Below are 19189 nucleotides of genomic sequence, written 5' to 3' on the forward strand. Positions count from 1 at the left end.
TTACTCTAGGACATTTTGTTTCTTTTGATGCTTTTTTTATTTCTTGCCTTTTTTATTATTTTTTATTTCACACCTTCCACCCCTGCTTTGTGCTCTTTTACTGCCCACATAGACTGCCTGTTTGTGAGAAAGAAAGACTGTCTCGCCCTGCGTACAGCGGCTCGCCACTTATTTCTCATAATTGGTGCCTGTCAGCTGTAGCGTGTGTGTGTGTTTGTCAGGCTTTGACAGGCCAGATATGTGACACTGTGTGTGTTAAATGCATGACCCTCACAAAAAAATATTGCATGCAATTTTTTGCTCCTCAGAGCATATGGGCACCTTATGTTCACCAGCAGGTAGAATAAAACTTGTTTTTAATATTTCATATCTCGGATCTGCCACTTCTGTTCTCAGTTAACTTGAACTTGGCAGGGAGTCAGATTAAATTAAATTCTGTGCAACAAATTGTTTTTTTTACTAACTGGTGCGAATGCACAGTGACAAAGTGATTATCATAATGGCCTTGGGTTCCTTCTCTTTTTAACAGCTGTTTTTAATATAATCTAAAAACCAACAAATGTAATACTAAATACACTCTACTTTGGGTTTTCTTCTTTGCCGTCTAGAACGTGATCTTTCCTGGTGCTGGAGATGAAGGCATTCTGGAGTACAAATCAGTCATCTACTACCAGGTCAAACAGCCACGCTGGTTTGAAACCTTCAAGGTGAGCATCACTTATACTGTCAGATCTAATGTATACTAAAATAAGAGAAGATTAATTCATTTGACTCGCCCTAGTGTCAACATGCTCAGAACAAATGTGTTCTGGGAATTTTTAGGTGTGCAATTTGGAGTGCATGTTTTTCACTAGCTTTAGTGCGCAAAATATGTATATTAACATTTATAATTAGACCTCAAAGGGAAAAAAAGCATGATTTGACCCTTTTAAATGTTTAAAATTTTAAAAATAAAGAGAGTTTGAATAATGAAGATTAAAGTTCAATGTAAAGGTCACACCCTGCTTAGGTGACTCTTTTGATCCACATTAATATTCAAGACCTTTAAAGGGGCTCTATGTAAGTTTTTACTGTACTAAAGCATAAAAATACCATAATATGTTTGCAGATATTTATTAAACATGTTCAATTCACATACTCATTTCTCTGAAAACCATTGCTACAGCCAGTTATTTTACTTTGAAATTTGCGTTCCGTGTCGGAATTTCTGTTTTTGTTTCTGTCTGTGCAAACCGCACGTTGCTAATTTACCCAATAGTATTTCTCCACCCCGGGTTGCCAGTAGGTAGAAAACGCATGCAGCGAATTGCAGCCACGGAAGCCAGTGAACAAACTGGGTCAGAGATTGCAGTTTCTACCCGACCTAAAAAGTCTCAGCATCCCTCTAAAAATCTCTATGAACTGGAGCATATTAAAACGCGATATCAACTCATCATAAATCAATAAATCAACTAATTATCTTAGTGTGTAAGCCACCTCACCTTCCAATGTCACTCCTGTTGCCTGTCTTCAAACTGGCAACCCGCGAGAGCGTCGATCCTGAGGAGGAGGGGGCGGGGCGAACAATATTTTGAATTTGAACTGCAGTACCCATTTCAACCACTAGGTTGAACCACCTTTTAAGGTTTCTTTCCCCCCCATGTCTTAGTCTCTTCCTGAGCTCATCTTATGTATGTGTGAGATCCATCTTGTTTGTGATATTCTTTGTTGCAGGTCGCCATCCCAATTGAAGACGTCAACAGGAGTCACCTGCGGTTTACATTCAAACACAGATCGTCTCAGGACTGTGAGTTCAGCACATCTTCACACTGCAGAGTTTACATACGAGCGCTTTCGGAGCTGTTTAATCAGCGTGTGGCTTACCTGCTGCCTGGAAATTCACTCTAGTAAAGCTGAAGTGTGGTTGAGGTCACAGCATGTGCTAGACAGCAGCACTTTCCACTGGTGGTGTCGTGCTTCACACCTCTTTAAATATTCTCACATTCTTTTTCTTTATAACTCAGTGGGTTATAAAAATAACTTTGACTATGACAGAGCCATTTGCATCTGAATGTGTCTGCTATTATTGAATAGGCTGTTAAGTGTGCATTAGCGGTGCTTGGCTTTACTGTTGCTCAAATGTAGTTATTTGAACACCAGATTCCAGAGTTCAGACTGATGCACAGCTCAGCTCTTAGCGTTTTTTTTTCTATAGACATGGAATTATAGCTCAAAATCAACCAATCAGAATTCACTAAAAACATTCCGAACACAGCAGCAACTGCATAGATCAACCTGACAACTACCCAGAATGCTCAAGCAACTGCATAGCTGCACTTTAAAGGAACACTTCACATTTTTTGAAAATAGGCTAATTTTCCAACTCTCCTAGAGTTAAATAGTTGAGTTTTACTGTTTTCAAATCCATTCAGCCGATCTCCAGGTCTGGCAGTACCACTTTTAGCATAACTTGGCATAGATCATTGAATCTGATTAGACCATTCAAAAATTACCAAAAAGTTTCAATATTTTTCATATTTAAAACTTGACTCTTCTGTAGTTACATTGTGTACTAAGACCGACGTAACTTTGGTCTTAGTACACAACTTTGCTGCCGTATCATGGCTGCAGCAGGCGCAATGATATTACGCAGCGTCTCCCACAAATGTCTCCTTGGTTGCAAGGAACGTTCCCTGTGCAAGCAGGGGGTCACAGCCACTGCATAATATCATTGCGCCTGCTGCACCCATGGTAAGGCAGCAAAGTTCCCTGATTATTATGCCGTAGTGAGAGTATAGTTCCTAACCATAGCGGCCTAGAAAATAGCAACTTTTAATTTTCCGTCAGTCTTAGTACACGATTTAACTACAGAAGAGTCAAGTTTTAAATAGGAAAAATATCTAAACTCTTTGGTTATTTGTGAGCGAAATGCTAACGGTCTAATCAGATTCAATGAACTATGCTAAGCTATGCTAAAAGTGGTACCGCCAGACCCGGAGATGAGCTGAATGGATTCGAAAACAGTAAAACTCAACTGTTTAATTCTAGGGGAATTGGAAAATGAGCCTATTTTCAAAAATCCTTAAAATCCATATTTTATTTTATTTCTTTTTTTTATTTTATTTTATTTTATTTTATATTTTATTTTATCTTTTTTTATTTAATTTAATTTTATTTCATTTTTATATTTATTTTATATTTTGTTTGTTTCATTTTGTATTTTTTATTTGTATTGCACTTTATTTTATTTAATATTTTATTTTTTTAATTTTATTATTTTAATTGTATTTTATTTAATTTTATTTATTTATTTTTAATACCGTTACTAATTATTTCAGGTATCTGAAAACCAATAGGAATTTTTTTAAATTGTTTTTAATTGGTAAACAGCTAGAGACTAAAAATAAAAAAAAATAAAAAATCATTAAATTAAATTAAATTAAATTAAATTAAATTAAATTAAATTAAATTAAATTAAATTAAATTAAATTAAATTAAATTAAATTAAATTAAATTAATGGATTTAGTGCAGCTATGTAGTTATTATATATATATATATATATATATATATATATATATACATATACCACTTAAAAGTTATGCCAAACCCAAAAGAAAGATCAGTGTATATTGACAGTATAATGGGCACATAAATTGTTAATAGACTAATGCTCAAGCAACTACATAGCTGCACTATATCCATTAATTTAATTTTAATTTAATTTAATTTAATTTAATTTAATTTAATGATTTTTTTATTTTTTTTTATTTTTAGTCTCTAGCTGTTTACCAATTAAAAACAATTTTAAAAAATTCCTATTGGTTTTCAGATACCTGAAATAATTAGTAACGGTATTAAAAATAAATAAATAAAATTAAATAAAATACAATTAAAATAATAAAATTAAATAAATAAAATATTAAATAAAATAAAGTGCAATACAAATAAAAAATACAAAATGAAATATATATATATATATTTTTTAACCTTAGTAACAACATACCAGAGCTCAAGCAACCACCCAGAATTCTCTAGCAACCACATAGCAGCACACTATATTTTGAATACCTAATCAACCACATGAAACATCATGGCAACCACCCAGAACACCCAAGTGGTGAGTTTAGCATGGGCAAATGGCACTCATAATCTCTTCATAAGATGTAAAATCTGGTTTATTGCACAGTTCTGAAGTTGTTTTCTAGCTGTTTGTTTGTGTGTTTTGCTGAGGAGGAGTTTGTGAATCATATTGGCAGTGAGTACGAGCATGTTTGAGAAGCCTGGAAGGTTGTTTATGGGCCAAGAGGCGTCTGGCGTACGGCTGCGGTCATCACACTTAGCAGTGCGTGTTCAACCTTATCTTGGCAGCCGCGTCTCTCCATCTGCCCACCACATGTTGCCACGGCAGTGCCAGGATGAGAGGGGTGGGGTTTTGTTGTCGGGCACTGGTTGCCAAGCTCTGGGCGGAGGATATAAAACAAATCATTTAACGCTAGTGCAAATAGACAATCTGGAGCAAATAAACGTCTCATCAGCTGATCTGAGAATAAACACTATGACATGAGGGTCTCAAAGTTGCACACATCGACTGCTGATCTCAGCACAGTTGTTGTTGTTTAGAAGTGCTGAATTGCCACATTTTAAACAAGTTGTCATTCTGTATATTTATGTTTATGGCAGGTCTGGACTGAATTAGTATAACTAATAATGATTTACACTAGTGTTCAAAAGTTTAAGTTTTGAAGATTTTTTTTTTTACATTAAAGGCATTTATGATGTTACAAAAGATTGCAATTTCAAATATTTATTTATTTATTTTACTTTTTGTTTATTAAAGAATCCTGAATAAAATGTATCATGGTTTCCACAAAAATATATGAATCAGCACAACTGTTTACAACATTGAAAATAATCAGAAATGTTTCTTGAGCAGCAAATAAACATATTAGAATGAATTCCGAAGGGTCATGTGACACTGGACTGGAATAATGCTGAAAATTTAACTTTGATCACAGAAATACATTGCATTTTATAATGTATTGTAATAATATTTCACAATATTACTGTTTTTGCTGTATTTTTGCTCGAATAAATGCAGCCTTAGTGAGCAAAAGAGACTTTCTTTCAAAAACATCAAAACGTCTGTTTCAGTTCTGTTCATATCCAGTTCAGATGAATTATTTCAGATCAATTCAGATTTAGTTCAGTTATAGTTAATCGGATTAACAAGGGTTGAAATGCTCTCATTCATTTCAGGCTGAATTCAGATCAGATTCAGATCAGTTCAGATTCAGTTCATATTTAGTTATTTAGTACAGTCCAATTTAACGAGTTTCCATGGTCAGTTGTGTTTTGAAACACTGACATTCAGTTCAGTTCAATTTATTGGGATTTCCGTTATCATCTGAGCTTTTAAGCACTGGCATTAAAATCCGTTTTCTCAAACAGATTGATGCTGACAGGCAGTCAAATGTCTGGGAGAATCAGTTGTCGGGATCTTCATCCCTGTCATACCACACATGTCTGCCTGTCTGTCTTTTTCTTTCTGATTAAATTTTGAACATAAAAACATAAAAAAAAAATCTCCTCCTGGTTGATTCTGTCTGTTACCGCCAGAGGCTTTCTGCGGTGTAAAGACCTGCTTCCCTTTTTGTCCTGGTACTGCAGTGATGATGATGATGATGATGATGGTGGTGGTGGTGTTGGTCAACATTTCCTACTCTCTGTCAGCAGGTGCTGTGTTCGTACTGATGCAGATGATTTTGATTTTTGGAGGTTCAAGTGTGGTTTTTCATAGGTTGATGTTGACATTTCCATTTGGTGTGAAGTATCTCAGAGATGTTTCTTTTCTGTCAGATTCAGAGAGACACTGCTGGATCTCTTGATGAAGCACACAGGCTCTCAGTGCTGTTGTCTGACTGAAATATGCTAGATACAGTTAGAGCCACTCTGATCTAGACCAGTATGTTTGATACAGCTGTCGGTGTTATGAAAAGAGTAAAAGCAATTAAAGCTGCAAGGCAGCGATGAAAGAGCCCTCGCACCCATGCCACCACCATCCAGTGTCCTTAGGAAAACAGAGGTGGGCAATATGCATTTAAGTATGTAAATATAGGAGGACTATGTCAAAGTCGTTTGTATTTGCCATGCTTCCTCATGCTACCAACTGGCGGCGCTATGATTATAACTAAATTTTGATGTGTAGATGTGTTCAGGACAGGACTGTTATCAAATGTGACATTTGTGGCAGATTGGACATTGTATGTTTGAGTTACAACAACTTTGTTTCATGACAATAATAGCATGCTTTAGCACTCAGTTAAGTGTTGCTAGCATGATTTAGAATGTTTGTTTGTAGCAGCATGTTTAGTACTCAATTGCATATTTTAGAATGTTGCTAGTAGTGCATCACATTGTTAAAAATGTCACTTCCTGTTGCCAGTAGGTGGTGCTATTACTATAACTGAGTATGGGAATGGGCATGTGTTCAGGACAGGACTCAGCATGTGAAGTTTGGGGCAGATTGGGCATTGTATGTCTGAGTTACAGCAACTTCCTGTTTCATGGCATTAATTGCATGCTTTAGCACTTAGCCAAGTGTTTCATGATTTAACGTGTTTCTAGTGTTTTTGGTACTCCATGGCATATTGAAATGTGTTTCCAGGAGTGAATTACAGTGCAAAGAATGCCGTTTCCTGTTGCCTGCGGGTGGCAATATGACTAACTGAATATTGCCATTTATAAAACGTGAAGTTTGGGGTAGATCGGACATTGTATGCCCGAGTTACAATAACTTCCTGTTTCATGGCCAAACATTGAACTTTGTCAGGCCGCCACGGACACGCCCTTCAGTGAAAACTCAAGATCTTCGCAATTTAATATTGCAAGGGCCTTTAGATTAGACTGACCAAATATGATGCTGAAAGCTCTAGGAGGAGTTTGTTAAAGTACAATGTCTGGAAATGCCAAAAACAGCAAAAATTGTGCAGAGAAAATTAAAAATCTCTCACTTCCTGTTGGGTTTTCAGATTTTGCTCATAGGGACATTTTTGTAGGCATTGGGCTGTTAAATGTCTCTACCAAATTTCATACTTGTACGTGAAACATAACATGAAGGACGCTTAATTGTTGGTGGCGCTATCGAGCTATTTCGCCACACCTAATTCTGAAACCCATTTCAAAGATATATTTTCACCACTTCTGACGCGTGTGCAAAGTTTCATGAGATTTCAAGCATGTTTAGGCCCTTAAAAATGTGATTCATTTTGGAGAATAATAATATTTGACCAATTAATTACAATAGTGTCCTCACACCATCAGTGCTCGGGCCCTAACAAGTTCAACTGTTGTTTTGTTATTTTTCAAAAATGTTACCTTCTCCTTCTCCCGCCCGTAGTACGTCCATGATATTTCCATTAAATACTTTTAAGTTAGGCTGCCTAGCAAAAACCTGCACATGCTCCCAATAAATTATTTGTTCTTAAAGCATTTACATTCACAAACAACAAATATAGGCTACTACATGTGTGGTTTGGCATGGCAGAAAGTGTGAGAAGAGCATTTCCTTTATAATCACTAAAAAGCTGGCTAATCTTAATTTCATCTAAAGGTCCGTTATAATCAATGAAGCTGACTGTGCAATGAATCTCATAATGAGAGGGTTCACGAGCGTGCAGAACTCGGCAGTGAACAAAAACTTTTGACCGGTGAGTGGATTGTGACTTTAACATCTCTGATTGGCCATTACATTCAAGAAATCAATAAATAGGTCTATGATTGACTACATTGCCCAACGCTTCAAAAGCGTGCTGTAAATAGAAACCTTTGACGCTCTCCAGTGCGCAAACACAGATACACACTGGATCGCTTGTGAAATCGGTTTCGCTGATATGCTATTATTACTGAGAAAAAATGATCCTAGACCAACAGTTATCGGCAGATTTTCCCCTCTAAAAGTAGTCAGGAGCAGCCCAGCCTTACACACTCTCGCCTATGCTTGTGCTGTAAATAGTCATTTTTTTTTATTTTAGTTGTTCTTGTGCAACAGATGAATAACAATTTATTTGTTTTTGGATACTGTACTTTTGGGTATTTTTATTTTGCAGGAGTGTCTTACCACCCACGTTCTCACTCACCCATCAAATCTCGCCCCACGCCACACTCTGGGTCCCCGCGGTAGTCCCACAAGAGTGCAGGCCTCTAACTCAAGCGGTTTCATGATTCTCTTCCACTCCCTTCCTTAAGCTGAGTTCAGACTGCATGATTTTAGCCCAGATTTTGGCATGTCGACAGGTTTTGAGAAATCGCAGACAAATGCCCAAAATCACAGGCAAATCGCACAGGCAGTTTGTATTGCAAGCTTCTTGCGCACTACCACGTGAGAACTCCGGTCTTGCACGCGTGATCGCGTTGTTTCCTTGTCACATCTCCCCTGTGTTTGGTTGTGAAACGTAGTTTGCGTCCCAGACAGAGTTGTCGGCGATTTTTCCTATCGTAAAGTCATGCAGTTTGAAACCTTCTGTCACCGATCCATCTTGAACACAGCAGTGACTGAATGCTGGCCAAGATAGTCATGCAGTGTGAAAAGAACAGTGACCCGACTACTTTGAAAATCGTGCAGTCTGAACTCGGCTTTAGGTTCAGTTTTGATTCAGTTTCAGGTCTGATTCATATCCAGTTTTAGATCATTTCAGGTTCAAAATGGTTCCAGATGTTTTATTTTACTGCCCTGACTCTTTTCAGTGCAGTGTTCTTTTTAATGCATATAAAGAACAAAGTAACACTGTATAGAGGTCAACTACTATTCAATAATAATAAATAAATGTTCTTTCTCTGCAGGCAAGGATAAATCGGAGAAAAACTTTGCTCTGTCGTTTGTCAAGCTGATGAGGTATGACGGCACGACGCTGAGGGACGGAGAACACGATCTCATCGTCTATAAGGTGAAACCAATAAAATCGCCACTCTACAATGCAGTGATCTCAAAGCACACACACACGCATACACAGAGATGTAGTTGTGTACTAATGCTGCTTGTCCTCGCTTGTCTCTTTTAACCTTTGACCCCACATCACAATGTAATCATTATGCAATTAAGCTTTGTTCCTGTATTCAGTCTCTTCACATCTGCATATTAAAGAGCTTCATTAATGCGGAATGTCGCCTGGTCGAATCCTTTTTGAGCTGTGCAAATTAACCCTCATACAAATAATCATTTTACCACTGATGTGATATTGGTTTTGAATGCTTGAGCAAATCTCACAATGAAAAAGTAAAATCAAATGTATTAAAAACAAACAATAAAGAAAATGTTTTGTTTTTGTTATTTTAGTAGCAAAACTGAATCACTGAAGGCATTCTTCAGTCTTGTTCAAAGTGGTGTTGTACTCATAACTTTTTTTTTTTTTTTTTTTGTGTGTGTATGTGTGTGTTTCTCTATTTGTAGGCAGAAGCAAAGAAATTGGAGGACTCCACCATGTACCTGAGCTTGGCCTCCACCAAACCAGAGATGGAGGAAAGAAATCCATCGTCGGGGAAGAACACGCAGAATCTCGGCAGCTTCACCATCAGCAAAGACTCGTTTCAGATCTCAACGCTGGTGTGCTCCACCAAACTCACACAGAACGGTGAGACACGTCGACTCGCATCATTTCCCAATCCATTCCCTTTCCTTTCTCCCCATCATTTCCTCTCATTTCTTTACTCTTTTATCAGTGAAAGTGGCCAAAAGGCCACAGATAGAATAAATAGTGCTGACTATACAGTCAAACCAAAAATGATTCAGACATTTTTGATATATTTTTACTAGTGTGACACTATAGTTCATTTATGTAAGTGAGGATAGCAAAATGAAGTAAACTGTGACATATTATACCCAAATATTCTTCATACAGTGGACTACCAGTAAAATTGATAAACATTTGGAACCAAACATTATTCAGACACTTTGACCTGACCATGTTTTGCTTAAGTGTTATCTGACACAATTAAGATACATTTTTTCTGACGCACATTGTCATATTTTATTACTATTTTTTTAAACTATTGTGATAAACTGTATTAATGACTGAAATGTTCAAGGTATTTGAATAAATTTTGGTTTGACTGTGTGTGTGTGTATATATTTATGTGTATTTCTGTTTTAGTTTTTTTTTTATATTTATGTATATCTTTATAAAATGTACTTATTCTATTGACTAAATATGATTTTATGATAATGATTTAATGTCATGCAACACTTTTTAAATTTTTGTGGTGTTTTTGGTACACTATAATAAAGTATTTAGTCAATATTATTCAAGTACATTTTTATAAATATTACAAAAACAGTACTTTCATTTAGAATAACAAGGAATGATCAGGGATGTCTAAGAAGCAAGTAAATAGGGTTAGTTTTGATTACACATTAACATCTTTATGTTTTGTGATTTGAAGAAGGCGCATCATGTGTCCGATTGGCAGAAGTGAGGAAGTGCAGATGCGGGAAGATTATTACAGTCGGATCACATACAGGATGCAGTGAAGTCCACTGCAGTCCTGACGCAATCGCTCCTTTGCTCCCTCCTCTCCTCTTTAAGCATGCGTTTGTTGCTCTATGAATCTTACAGAAACTGCTTACCCATCAGCCTTTGCTCATGGTGTAGCGGCAGGCATGAATATGTGCGGCGGACGGGTTCATGACTGGAGAGCACTGCAGTTGTAAATCTGATGAGGGAGTTTAAAAAACTGCGGGAACTTAAAATCAGAGATTGAGATCGCAGGGGGAGCATATAGTCAATGAAAATAAATGATACAGAAAAAAGAAAGAAATGAGTCCAGTGTTTCTTTCATCGATTTATCTACAGTGCCATAGCAAACAAATTCATATTGCATCTGAGTTGTGAGCTTGATCATGATAAACCAGCTGGTTAACACAACAAAATGCGCAGACAATAAATTGATTTTAAATTTAGTTGTCTTCTAGTTGCAAATGATTCATTTGAGTCGTTTGTCAATGAATCTTTCAGAAAGACTCTCAGATTTTGAATCAGTCTGACAAATATCAGAGCGGTTAATGAGTTAACATCAGACTCGCTTAATGTGACATTCATGCATTCATGTATTTTTTACTGTCCCTGATTCAACATTTGCATGAATTTGGAAACCCTCATAAGTTTTGCAGATTCATTTAGTGATGCTAGTGGTGCAAACACATTTTGGCTTTAAAATGTTAAAAAAATAGTGTTATTATTATCATAAAAAAAGATCATTATAAATGTCTTTACTGTCACTTTTGATCAATTTATTGCATCCTTGATAAATAAAATTAATTTATTAAAAAAAAAAAAAAAAAAAAAACCTTACTGACCCCGTTTTGGTATAATTTATGGAAGGGCCATCATAGAAAGTTTTAGTTGCATGATTCATTTTTTGAGCGTGTTTAAAGCAATGATAGTGCCTCAGTCTACTCGGATAGATGTTGTAAATGACGCATGATTCGGATACATGTGTCTGCTGAGTGATTCAGGGTCAAACGTGGCCAGAATGCAGAGCAGCCAAGCGTTAGTGATGAAACCATTAAGATTGAGATGCGTGAAGTCACATCAGAGAGCATACTGGCCCTGTGATGGCAAAATATACGTGAGAGGGTGAGATGGAGTGAAATCGGCATCAGAAATAGCCATGGTTGGTGCATGCACTTCAGACCAGAGCAGGTATGAGGAGGAGACGGACCACTGGATGAAAAATGAATGAGAGAACGTGCAGTGTTTTATTATAAATCGAAGTCTTGACTTTTAGAATACATCCTTGAGTAAATGCTGAATCCAAGATGGTGAGTGAATTCTTTATGGTATGTTTAAGCTGGTAATGCACATGTTTTTCAAAGATAGTTTTGGTTTATTTATTTTATTTTTTTCAAGGATAGTCCCGATTTATTTATTATTATTTTTTTTTTCAAGGATAGTCCCATTTTATTTTATTTTATTTATTTTATTTTATTTTATTTTATTTTATTTTATTTTATTTTATTTTATTTTATTTTATTTTATTTTATTTTATTTTATTTTATTTTATTTTATTTTATTTTATTTTATTTTATTTTATTTTATTTTATTTTATTTTATTTTATTTTATTTTATTATTTTATTTATTTTAATATCCCTGAAATGAAATAAAGGCAGGGATGCAAACCAAATCAGATGACATATAACAATACTACTACTACTAATAATAACAATAAAAATTGGAAGGCATATGAAAATATATCATCCCCTTTTTTTAATTCATAAATAATTACAAATAAGATTTCACTGATATTTTTACCACTGATCCAGAAAATAATTTCCATTCCCAGTCTCTTCTTTTTCTCCCTCTATTAAGTAGTGAGAAATAAGTGCACTATCATTACACTTCGCAACATTTGCTGATCTTTGATGTAAATCAGCTTGTGCTTCTGAGACACTTTGAGACACTTAAAACCTGAGCTAGCAAACACTTGACTGTCGTCAGAATGCCAAGATGTTTTCTGCTCTAATTTCAAAGCTCCCCTGCTACACGAAGACACTAGCGGCGTGAAGCATTGATACGCCTCGTGGTATGCAGCATGCATGTGCGATCTGAGAGGTTTATAGGCCATCTTTATCCCCGTCGGACGGCAGAATAATTCCTCTCACATAGCGTGTTATGAGGCAGTCCGTGCTTGCGAATTGATTACAGAGGTGCTAACGACTTGCGTGACTATTAGCGTGTGGTTTTACGCGACCCCTGAGCCACGGGGGCAGTTCTTTAATGAAGACCTTTGTCAAAAATCTGAGTTCGGCAGGTAGCAGGCGAGGTAATGAGGTCACTAAGGATTCGTCAGACGGAAGACATTAGCATATAAACACAGGTTTTTATTGTTGTAGGCCACAGAAGCCCTTTTCCCCCTGTGAGGCCATGTCTGTCAATGCCGACTTTTTTGTTTTCTGGAGACATTATAGGTTGACAAAGTAAAATGGAGGCTGTTAATCACACACGAGCCACAGCCGTTCTGTTACACCGTTCTGGTTTCTGTGGAAGCTTGTTTCCACCTCTGAATAAAAAATAAAAAAGGTCATTTTGACTTTTTATCTTGCAATTGCGAGAGATAAACTCGTTATAAAGTAAGAATTTTTTTTTTTTTTTTGAGAAAAAACTTGCAATTGTGAGATTAAAAAGTTGCAGTTGTCTTATTTTTTTATTCCTTGGCAAAAACAAGCTTCCGTAGGTTTCTGTATCATCATTACAGGTAGAAATCAATGTGAACTGCTGGAACGCTGGTGTATGTGTTTCAGAGTGTCTGTTTGACTACTTTCTTTTTTGCATCCCGGTTTGTGAAGTACACATTCTAGATGACTGAAGACCAATCTGAACAGAAACCTCTCTTGACCAGTAAGACGAGGGAAGAGCCGTTTTTAATAAAGAATGGCAGCAACACTCTCCTTTCCCATGGCCTGACAGCTCTTTCTGTCTCTGATTCTCTCTCTTTCTCTGAAGTTGTTTTTATTAAACCCACAGGCTGGGGTTGTAAATGTTGGGATCTTTAACTCTCTGAAACGTCTCCCCCACAGCCACACTTCCTGCTGATGTGATATGATGATATGAAATCACAGTCTCTGCTGTTCTTCTTCTCACATCCTCTTTCTTATTTTATTATGCAGCACACTGCAGTACTCGATTCTGACTGGGCAATTTTGGCATTCTGTGCTCGAATATATTTGTTTAATTAATTTTTAACCACATAATTGATCATTGTCCCAGGAAACCGTTTGTGTCCAGATCCTGATTACCTGTTAGGGTTTAATTATTATGTGATAACGACCGGTTGACTCTACATTGAACTGACTTAATATTAAATATTAATTGGCCAAGACAATGTTAAATGTAGGCTTCCTTTTTTATTTTTTTTTATTTTTTTAATAAAAAATATTTATAGATTTACATAATGGTTGATAGTTTTTGTCTTGTATACAATTTAGAAATACAATATTTTATATATAAATTGCATTATAAATAAAATGCAATCTAAATTTCTAAATTAGACATTTATAAAATAGATTACTCTCATTGTCATTTAATATTTAATAAAGCAGTTTTATTTACAAACTATAATAATAAATATAATTTAGATGTATTATGTGAAATGTTACATAAATTAAATTGTGTGTGTACATCAAATATTTGGCATAATACATCTAAATTATATAATTATAGACAAGAATATAAATTTTTATTTTTTCATGAATAAATTTATATAACCAAAATATAAATAATATTTCAAAATTTTCAAATTTTGTTTTAATTTGTTGAATGAAAAATGGTATATGCTTAGACCAAGGTTTGTGTCAATCTCTCTCTATGACTGCCCTTCAATACTCAAACCCTGGAAGAGCCTTGTCTCTCCACATTACGCCATTTCACTTTGGCTTGTTTTCAAATGCTTGCTGGAATGCCTCGTTTAAGGTTAAAAAGTCAGTCACTCCTGTTGCCATGGCGATCACCATGGGAGCTACTCAAACGGTGTTGAGAGTTCCCAAGGGAACCATCTGAACTGTGAAACTCTCCATATCATACAGGTGCCAAGTGGCACAATCCACATGAGTGTTTCCCATTGCAACAGCTTATTCATGTGTGATTCATCCAATAAAGAAAGAGGCAAATTAATAATCATTTAAAGAGCTTTTGTGACCTCATGAATCATTACTGGTCATTCCCTTTGGCTAGTTTATGAACTCTGATTGATAAACTGCTTAATAGGTTCATATTTGACCAGATTTCCATTTCCATCCATCATTTTCACCAACAACAACAACCTTTAACTGAGGTAGAATTAATTTTACCCACAGCCTGTCGTGACTTATGGCTTTATCAGCCAGGCTGAGAGCTGTCTGATGTCTGTTTCGGCTCTATGTACTAATGAATGTTTAATGTTCAGGTTAGAGAGGTGAGTGTACTAATGCGGTTTTATTTTTCTCTCTCCTGTAGTTGATCTCCTGGGGCTTCTCAAATGGAGGTCCAATACCAGTTTACTACAGCAAAACCTGCGTCACCTGATGAAAGTCGAAGGAGGGGAGGTGGTCAAGGTGTGTATAAATCATCTGATGGAAAGAAAAACAAACTCACAGCTTTCATTCAGACTGCCATCTGGATTCATGCAGAAACACATGCTACTAATGTAAATGTTTGAAGTTGGTGTGGAGACTTGAGCTTTGATTTATGATATGAAATTATGAATGAACTCTCTGCTGTACTTCAAAAGCTTTTTGCTTATTAGTTTTTTTTTTTTTTGTTGTTGGTTGTTTGTTTTTTTGTAAGGCAACCAGCAAAAAAATGTGAGATATTTATAGAAGTTGCATTTCCGAAAGTGTTTTCAGAATGGTGTATAGTTGGAGCTGTGAAATTATGTTAATGCAGTGTATTGATAGCACATGTTTCTCACTGTTTGCACACATCAACAAACATATTGTGTGACCAGTCGTCTGATTTGAACAAATGACTCTTATGGACTGGTTGCTTTCATGAATGGGCCAGAAAGCATCATGTATCATTCTCAGTTATCACTTTCACTCACTCACTCACTCACTCACTCACTCGCTCGCTCGCTCACTCACTCACTCAGTCAAGTTGCTCACTCACTCACTCACTCACTCACTCACTCAGTCACTCAGTCACTCAGTCACTCAGTCACTCAGTCACTCAGTCACTCAGTCACTCAGTCACTCAGTCACTCAGTCACTCAGTCACTCAGTCACTCACTCACTCACTCAGTCACTCACTCAGTCACTCACTCAGTCACTCAGTCACTCACTCAGTCACTCACTCAGTCACTCACTCAGTCACTCACTCAGTCACTCACTCAGTCACTCACTCAATCAAGTTGCTCACTCACTCACTCAGTCAATCAAGTTGCTCACTCACTCAATCAAGTTGCTCACTCGCTCACTCACTCACTCACTCGCTCGCTCGCTCGCTCGCTCGCTCACTCACTCAATCAAGTTGCTCACTCACTCACTCACTCACTCACTCACTCACTCAGTCAATCAAGTTGCTCACTCACTCACTCAGTCAATCAAGTTACTCACTCACTCAATCAAGTTGCTCACTCACTCACTCACTCACTCACTCACTCACTCACTCACTCACTCACTCACTCACTCACTCACTCACTCACTCACTCAAGCTGTGTCCGAAACTGCTCCCTATCCACTATATAGTCCACTATATCGGGTGTCGGCCATTTTGTAGTGGTGTCCGAATTCTAAGTGAGTGACTTAATTCCCTACATTCGTTCACTACTTTTTACCCACAATTCTCTCTGATTTCGAGTGTACATTCGATGTACACTCGCTGAAGCACTATTTCCCAAAATCCAATGCGGAGAGGACTGTCGTTAATCATCAGTAGCGTATTCAAATCATAACGGTCGCCTGAGGGCGCTCAAACACCACCTCATCTGTGAGCGTGAGAGTTTATAACAAACTAAAAAAACTTTATTAAAAAGAATAAATGCATGAAATAATGTACACTTGTTAATGTGTTTATTTTTTGTTTACAGTATTTTATAGTATTTAATGATTATGAACCCATATTAAGCATGACAAACCAATTATACAATCAATTAAACTACAAAGCTGGCACGGAGGCATGTATGATTACAAAATAAAGTCATTATGATTGTTATTGTTATTAACATTATTTTATAATGTAAGTAACATGTAGGATAAAATTGTTTTATCGCGTCGAGCCGTTTCTGCGACAGCTCCAGCTCTCCGACGCACAGTGTATACGTCAGTGTCCGAATTCACTCACTTCATTTCGTTCACTCCATGCAGATATAGTGCACTCAAATGCCATACACTATATAGGGAATAGTGAATGAGTGAACGGTTTCGGACACAGCTTCACTCACTCACTCACTCACTCACTCACTCAGTCACTCAGTCACTCACTCACTCACTCACTCACTCACTCACTCACTCACTCACTCACTCACTCACTCACTCACTCACTCACTCACTCACTCACTCACTCACTCACTCACTCACTCACTCACTCACTCACTCACTCACTCAATCAAGTTGCTCAGTCACTCAGTCACTCAGTCACTCAGTCACTCAGTCACTCAGTCACTCAGTCACTCAGTCACTCAGTCACTCAGTCACTCAGTCAATCAAGTTACTCAATTTCAATTCAATTTGCTTTATTGGCATGACATATTTAGGTACATATTGCCAAAGCATTGCATAAAGCAAGACAAAAACACATATATACAAACAAGAACATATATAAAATGCATTCATATATATATATTTATACACATATCAATAGTAGTATAATATGGGTGTGTTCACTCAGTACCTCTTAGTTTGTGGCAATTATAAATATATTGTGCTATTAAAGTGGAAGAAGGTCCTTCACCAAGTAATATTTTCAGTTTGTCAGTTTCGTGGAGTGACTGGAACTCCGGGATAATATGCTGTATTTGACAGTACAGCGACTCTCTTAAGGTTGTGAATTTATCACAGTGGAGGAGGAAGTGTGCCTCCGTCTCAACTGCCCCTGATCTGCATTGATTACAGACTCGATCTTCTTTGGGTAACCATGTCTTCTTGTGTCGCCCTCTTTCTATGGCCAGCTGGTGGTCACAAAGTCTGTACTTGGTTAATAAATTCCTGTGTGTTGTATTTCTGACAGAGGTGAGATATTCGGCCAGGCTGTACTCTCTGTTTAGATTAAGGTAACACTGGAGACGACTCTGCTCTTTCGTTTGCTCTTTCCAGTGCTGCATGTATGCTTTTTTCTCTTTACTCATAATTTCTTTAATTTTTTAATGTTTTCTGGGGCAGTGATTTTGAATGCTTGCTTTGTCAGTTCTGACACCATTGCACAAAGATGACTTTTCTGAGCACTCAGTTCTTGTGTTTTTAGTGCTTTAAAATGAAGTGTGTCTTCAGGACTAGATTTTAAGTGTATCCAGAACTTTAAAGCTCTTTTTTTAATCATTAAATTGAGGGGAAGACGGCCTAGTTCTGCCCTACAGGCGTTATTAGGTGTGTTTCTGTGGACATGAAGGATGCTTCTACAGAACTCTACATGTAGACCTTCTAAAGGATGTTTGTCCCAAAGCTTATGGCTGTAGTTACTCGCTGGACCCCACACCTCACTTCCATATGAGGCAATGGGCAGTATCACACTATCAAAAATCTTTGTCCAAATTCTGATTGGAATTTTTATTTTGAATAATTTAGTTCGTATGGCATGCATTGCTCTGCGGGCTTTTATAAGTAATGTTTTAATAGCCAAATTGAAATTTCCAGTGGGTGTTAAAACCAAACCAAGATAATTATATTGTAAAGAGTGCTGAAGAGTGGTGTTGTTTACAGTAAATGCATGTTTATATTCCAGATTTCTGGTTTTTTTTTCTGAAATATCATAATCTTAGTTTTCTGGATGTTGACTTCTAAGGCCCAGTCATTGCAGTATTTAGTTAAAATGTCTAGGTGGTTCTGGAGACCTTCCGCCGTTTTAGATAGAATTAGTAATAAGTAAATATTTGACTTCTGTGTCAAATAGTTGTAGTCCTGGACTTTCTGACTGGTCCAGTAGATCTGCCAATTCATTAATATAAATGTTAAATAAAGTTGGGCTGAGGCAGCAGCCTTGTCTGACCCCTCGCTCTTGGGAAAAATATTCTGTTCTCTGATGACCTATTTTTACTGCACATTTATTTTGGTTATACATGTTTTTAATTAAGTCATATATTTTGCCCCCAATACCACTTTGAATGATCTTATAAAACAATCCTTTATGCCAAATGGAGTCAAAAGCTTTCTTGAAATCTACGAAGCATGCAAATATGTTTCCATCTTTCTTTTGGTGTACATGTTTGTTTATTAATGTGTGTAGTGTGTGAATATGATCAGTGGTTCGATGTTTGGGGAGGAAGCCAATTTGAGATTTGCTGATGACATTGTGCTGCTTTAAGAAAAATGAAATCCGAGAGTTAATTATAGAACAAAATACTTTTCCCAAATTACTGGTTACACAGATTCCTCTGTAGTTATTAGGGTCTGTTTTGTCTCCACTTTTAAAGATGGGAGAAATGAGCCCTGTATTCCAGACCTCTGGAAAAACACCTGAATTCAGAATCAAGTTCAAGAGTTTGAGCAATGCATTCTGAAGTTCAGGAGAGCTGTTTTTTAGCATCTCATT

The 19189-nt window shown here is 36.7% G+C and overlaps 1 protein-coding gene across 8 annotated transcripts in view; it reads left to right on the forward strand.

Moving 5' to 3' along the window:
• dock1 (dedicator of cytokinesis 1) overlaps window positions 1-19189 on the forward strand; it is a 273581-nt gene that overhangs the window by 60556 nt on the left and 193836 nt on the right. For all 8 annotated transcript variants that reach the window (XM_067368773.1, XM_067368774.1, XM_067368776.1 and 5 more), the window contains 5 exons: window positions 609-707; window positions 1714-1786; window positions 8819-8922; window positions 9426-9606; window positions 14963-15060. In XM_067368773.1, the coding sequence (XP_067224874.1) occupies window positions 609-707; window positions 1714-1786; window positions 8819-8922; window positions 9426-9606; window positions 14963-15060 (555 nt within the window). The remainder of the gene's footprint in view (window positions 1-608; window positions 708-1713; window positions 1787-8818; window positions 8923-9425; window positions 9607-14962; window positions 15061-19189) is intronic.

This window comes from Chanodichthys erythropterus, chromosome 19 (genome assembly GCF_024489055.1).
Source record: "Chanodichthys erythropterus isolate Z2021 chromosome 19, ASM2448905v1, whole genome shotgun sequence".
NCBI lineage: Eukaryota > Metazoa > Chordata > Actinopteri > Cypriniformes > Xenocyprididae > Chanodichthys > Chanodichthys erythropterus.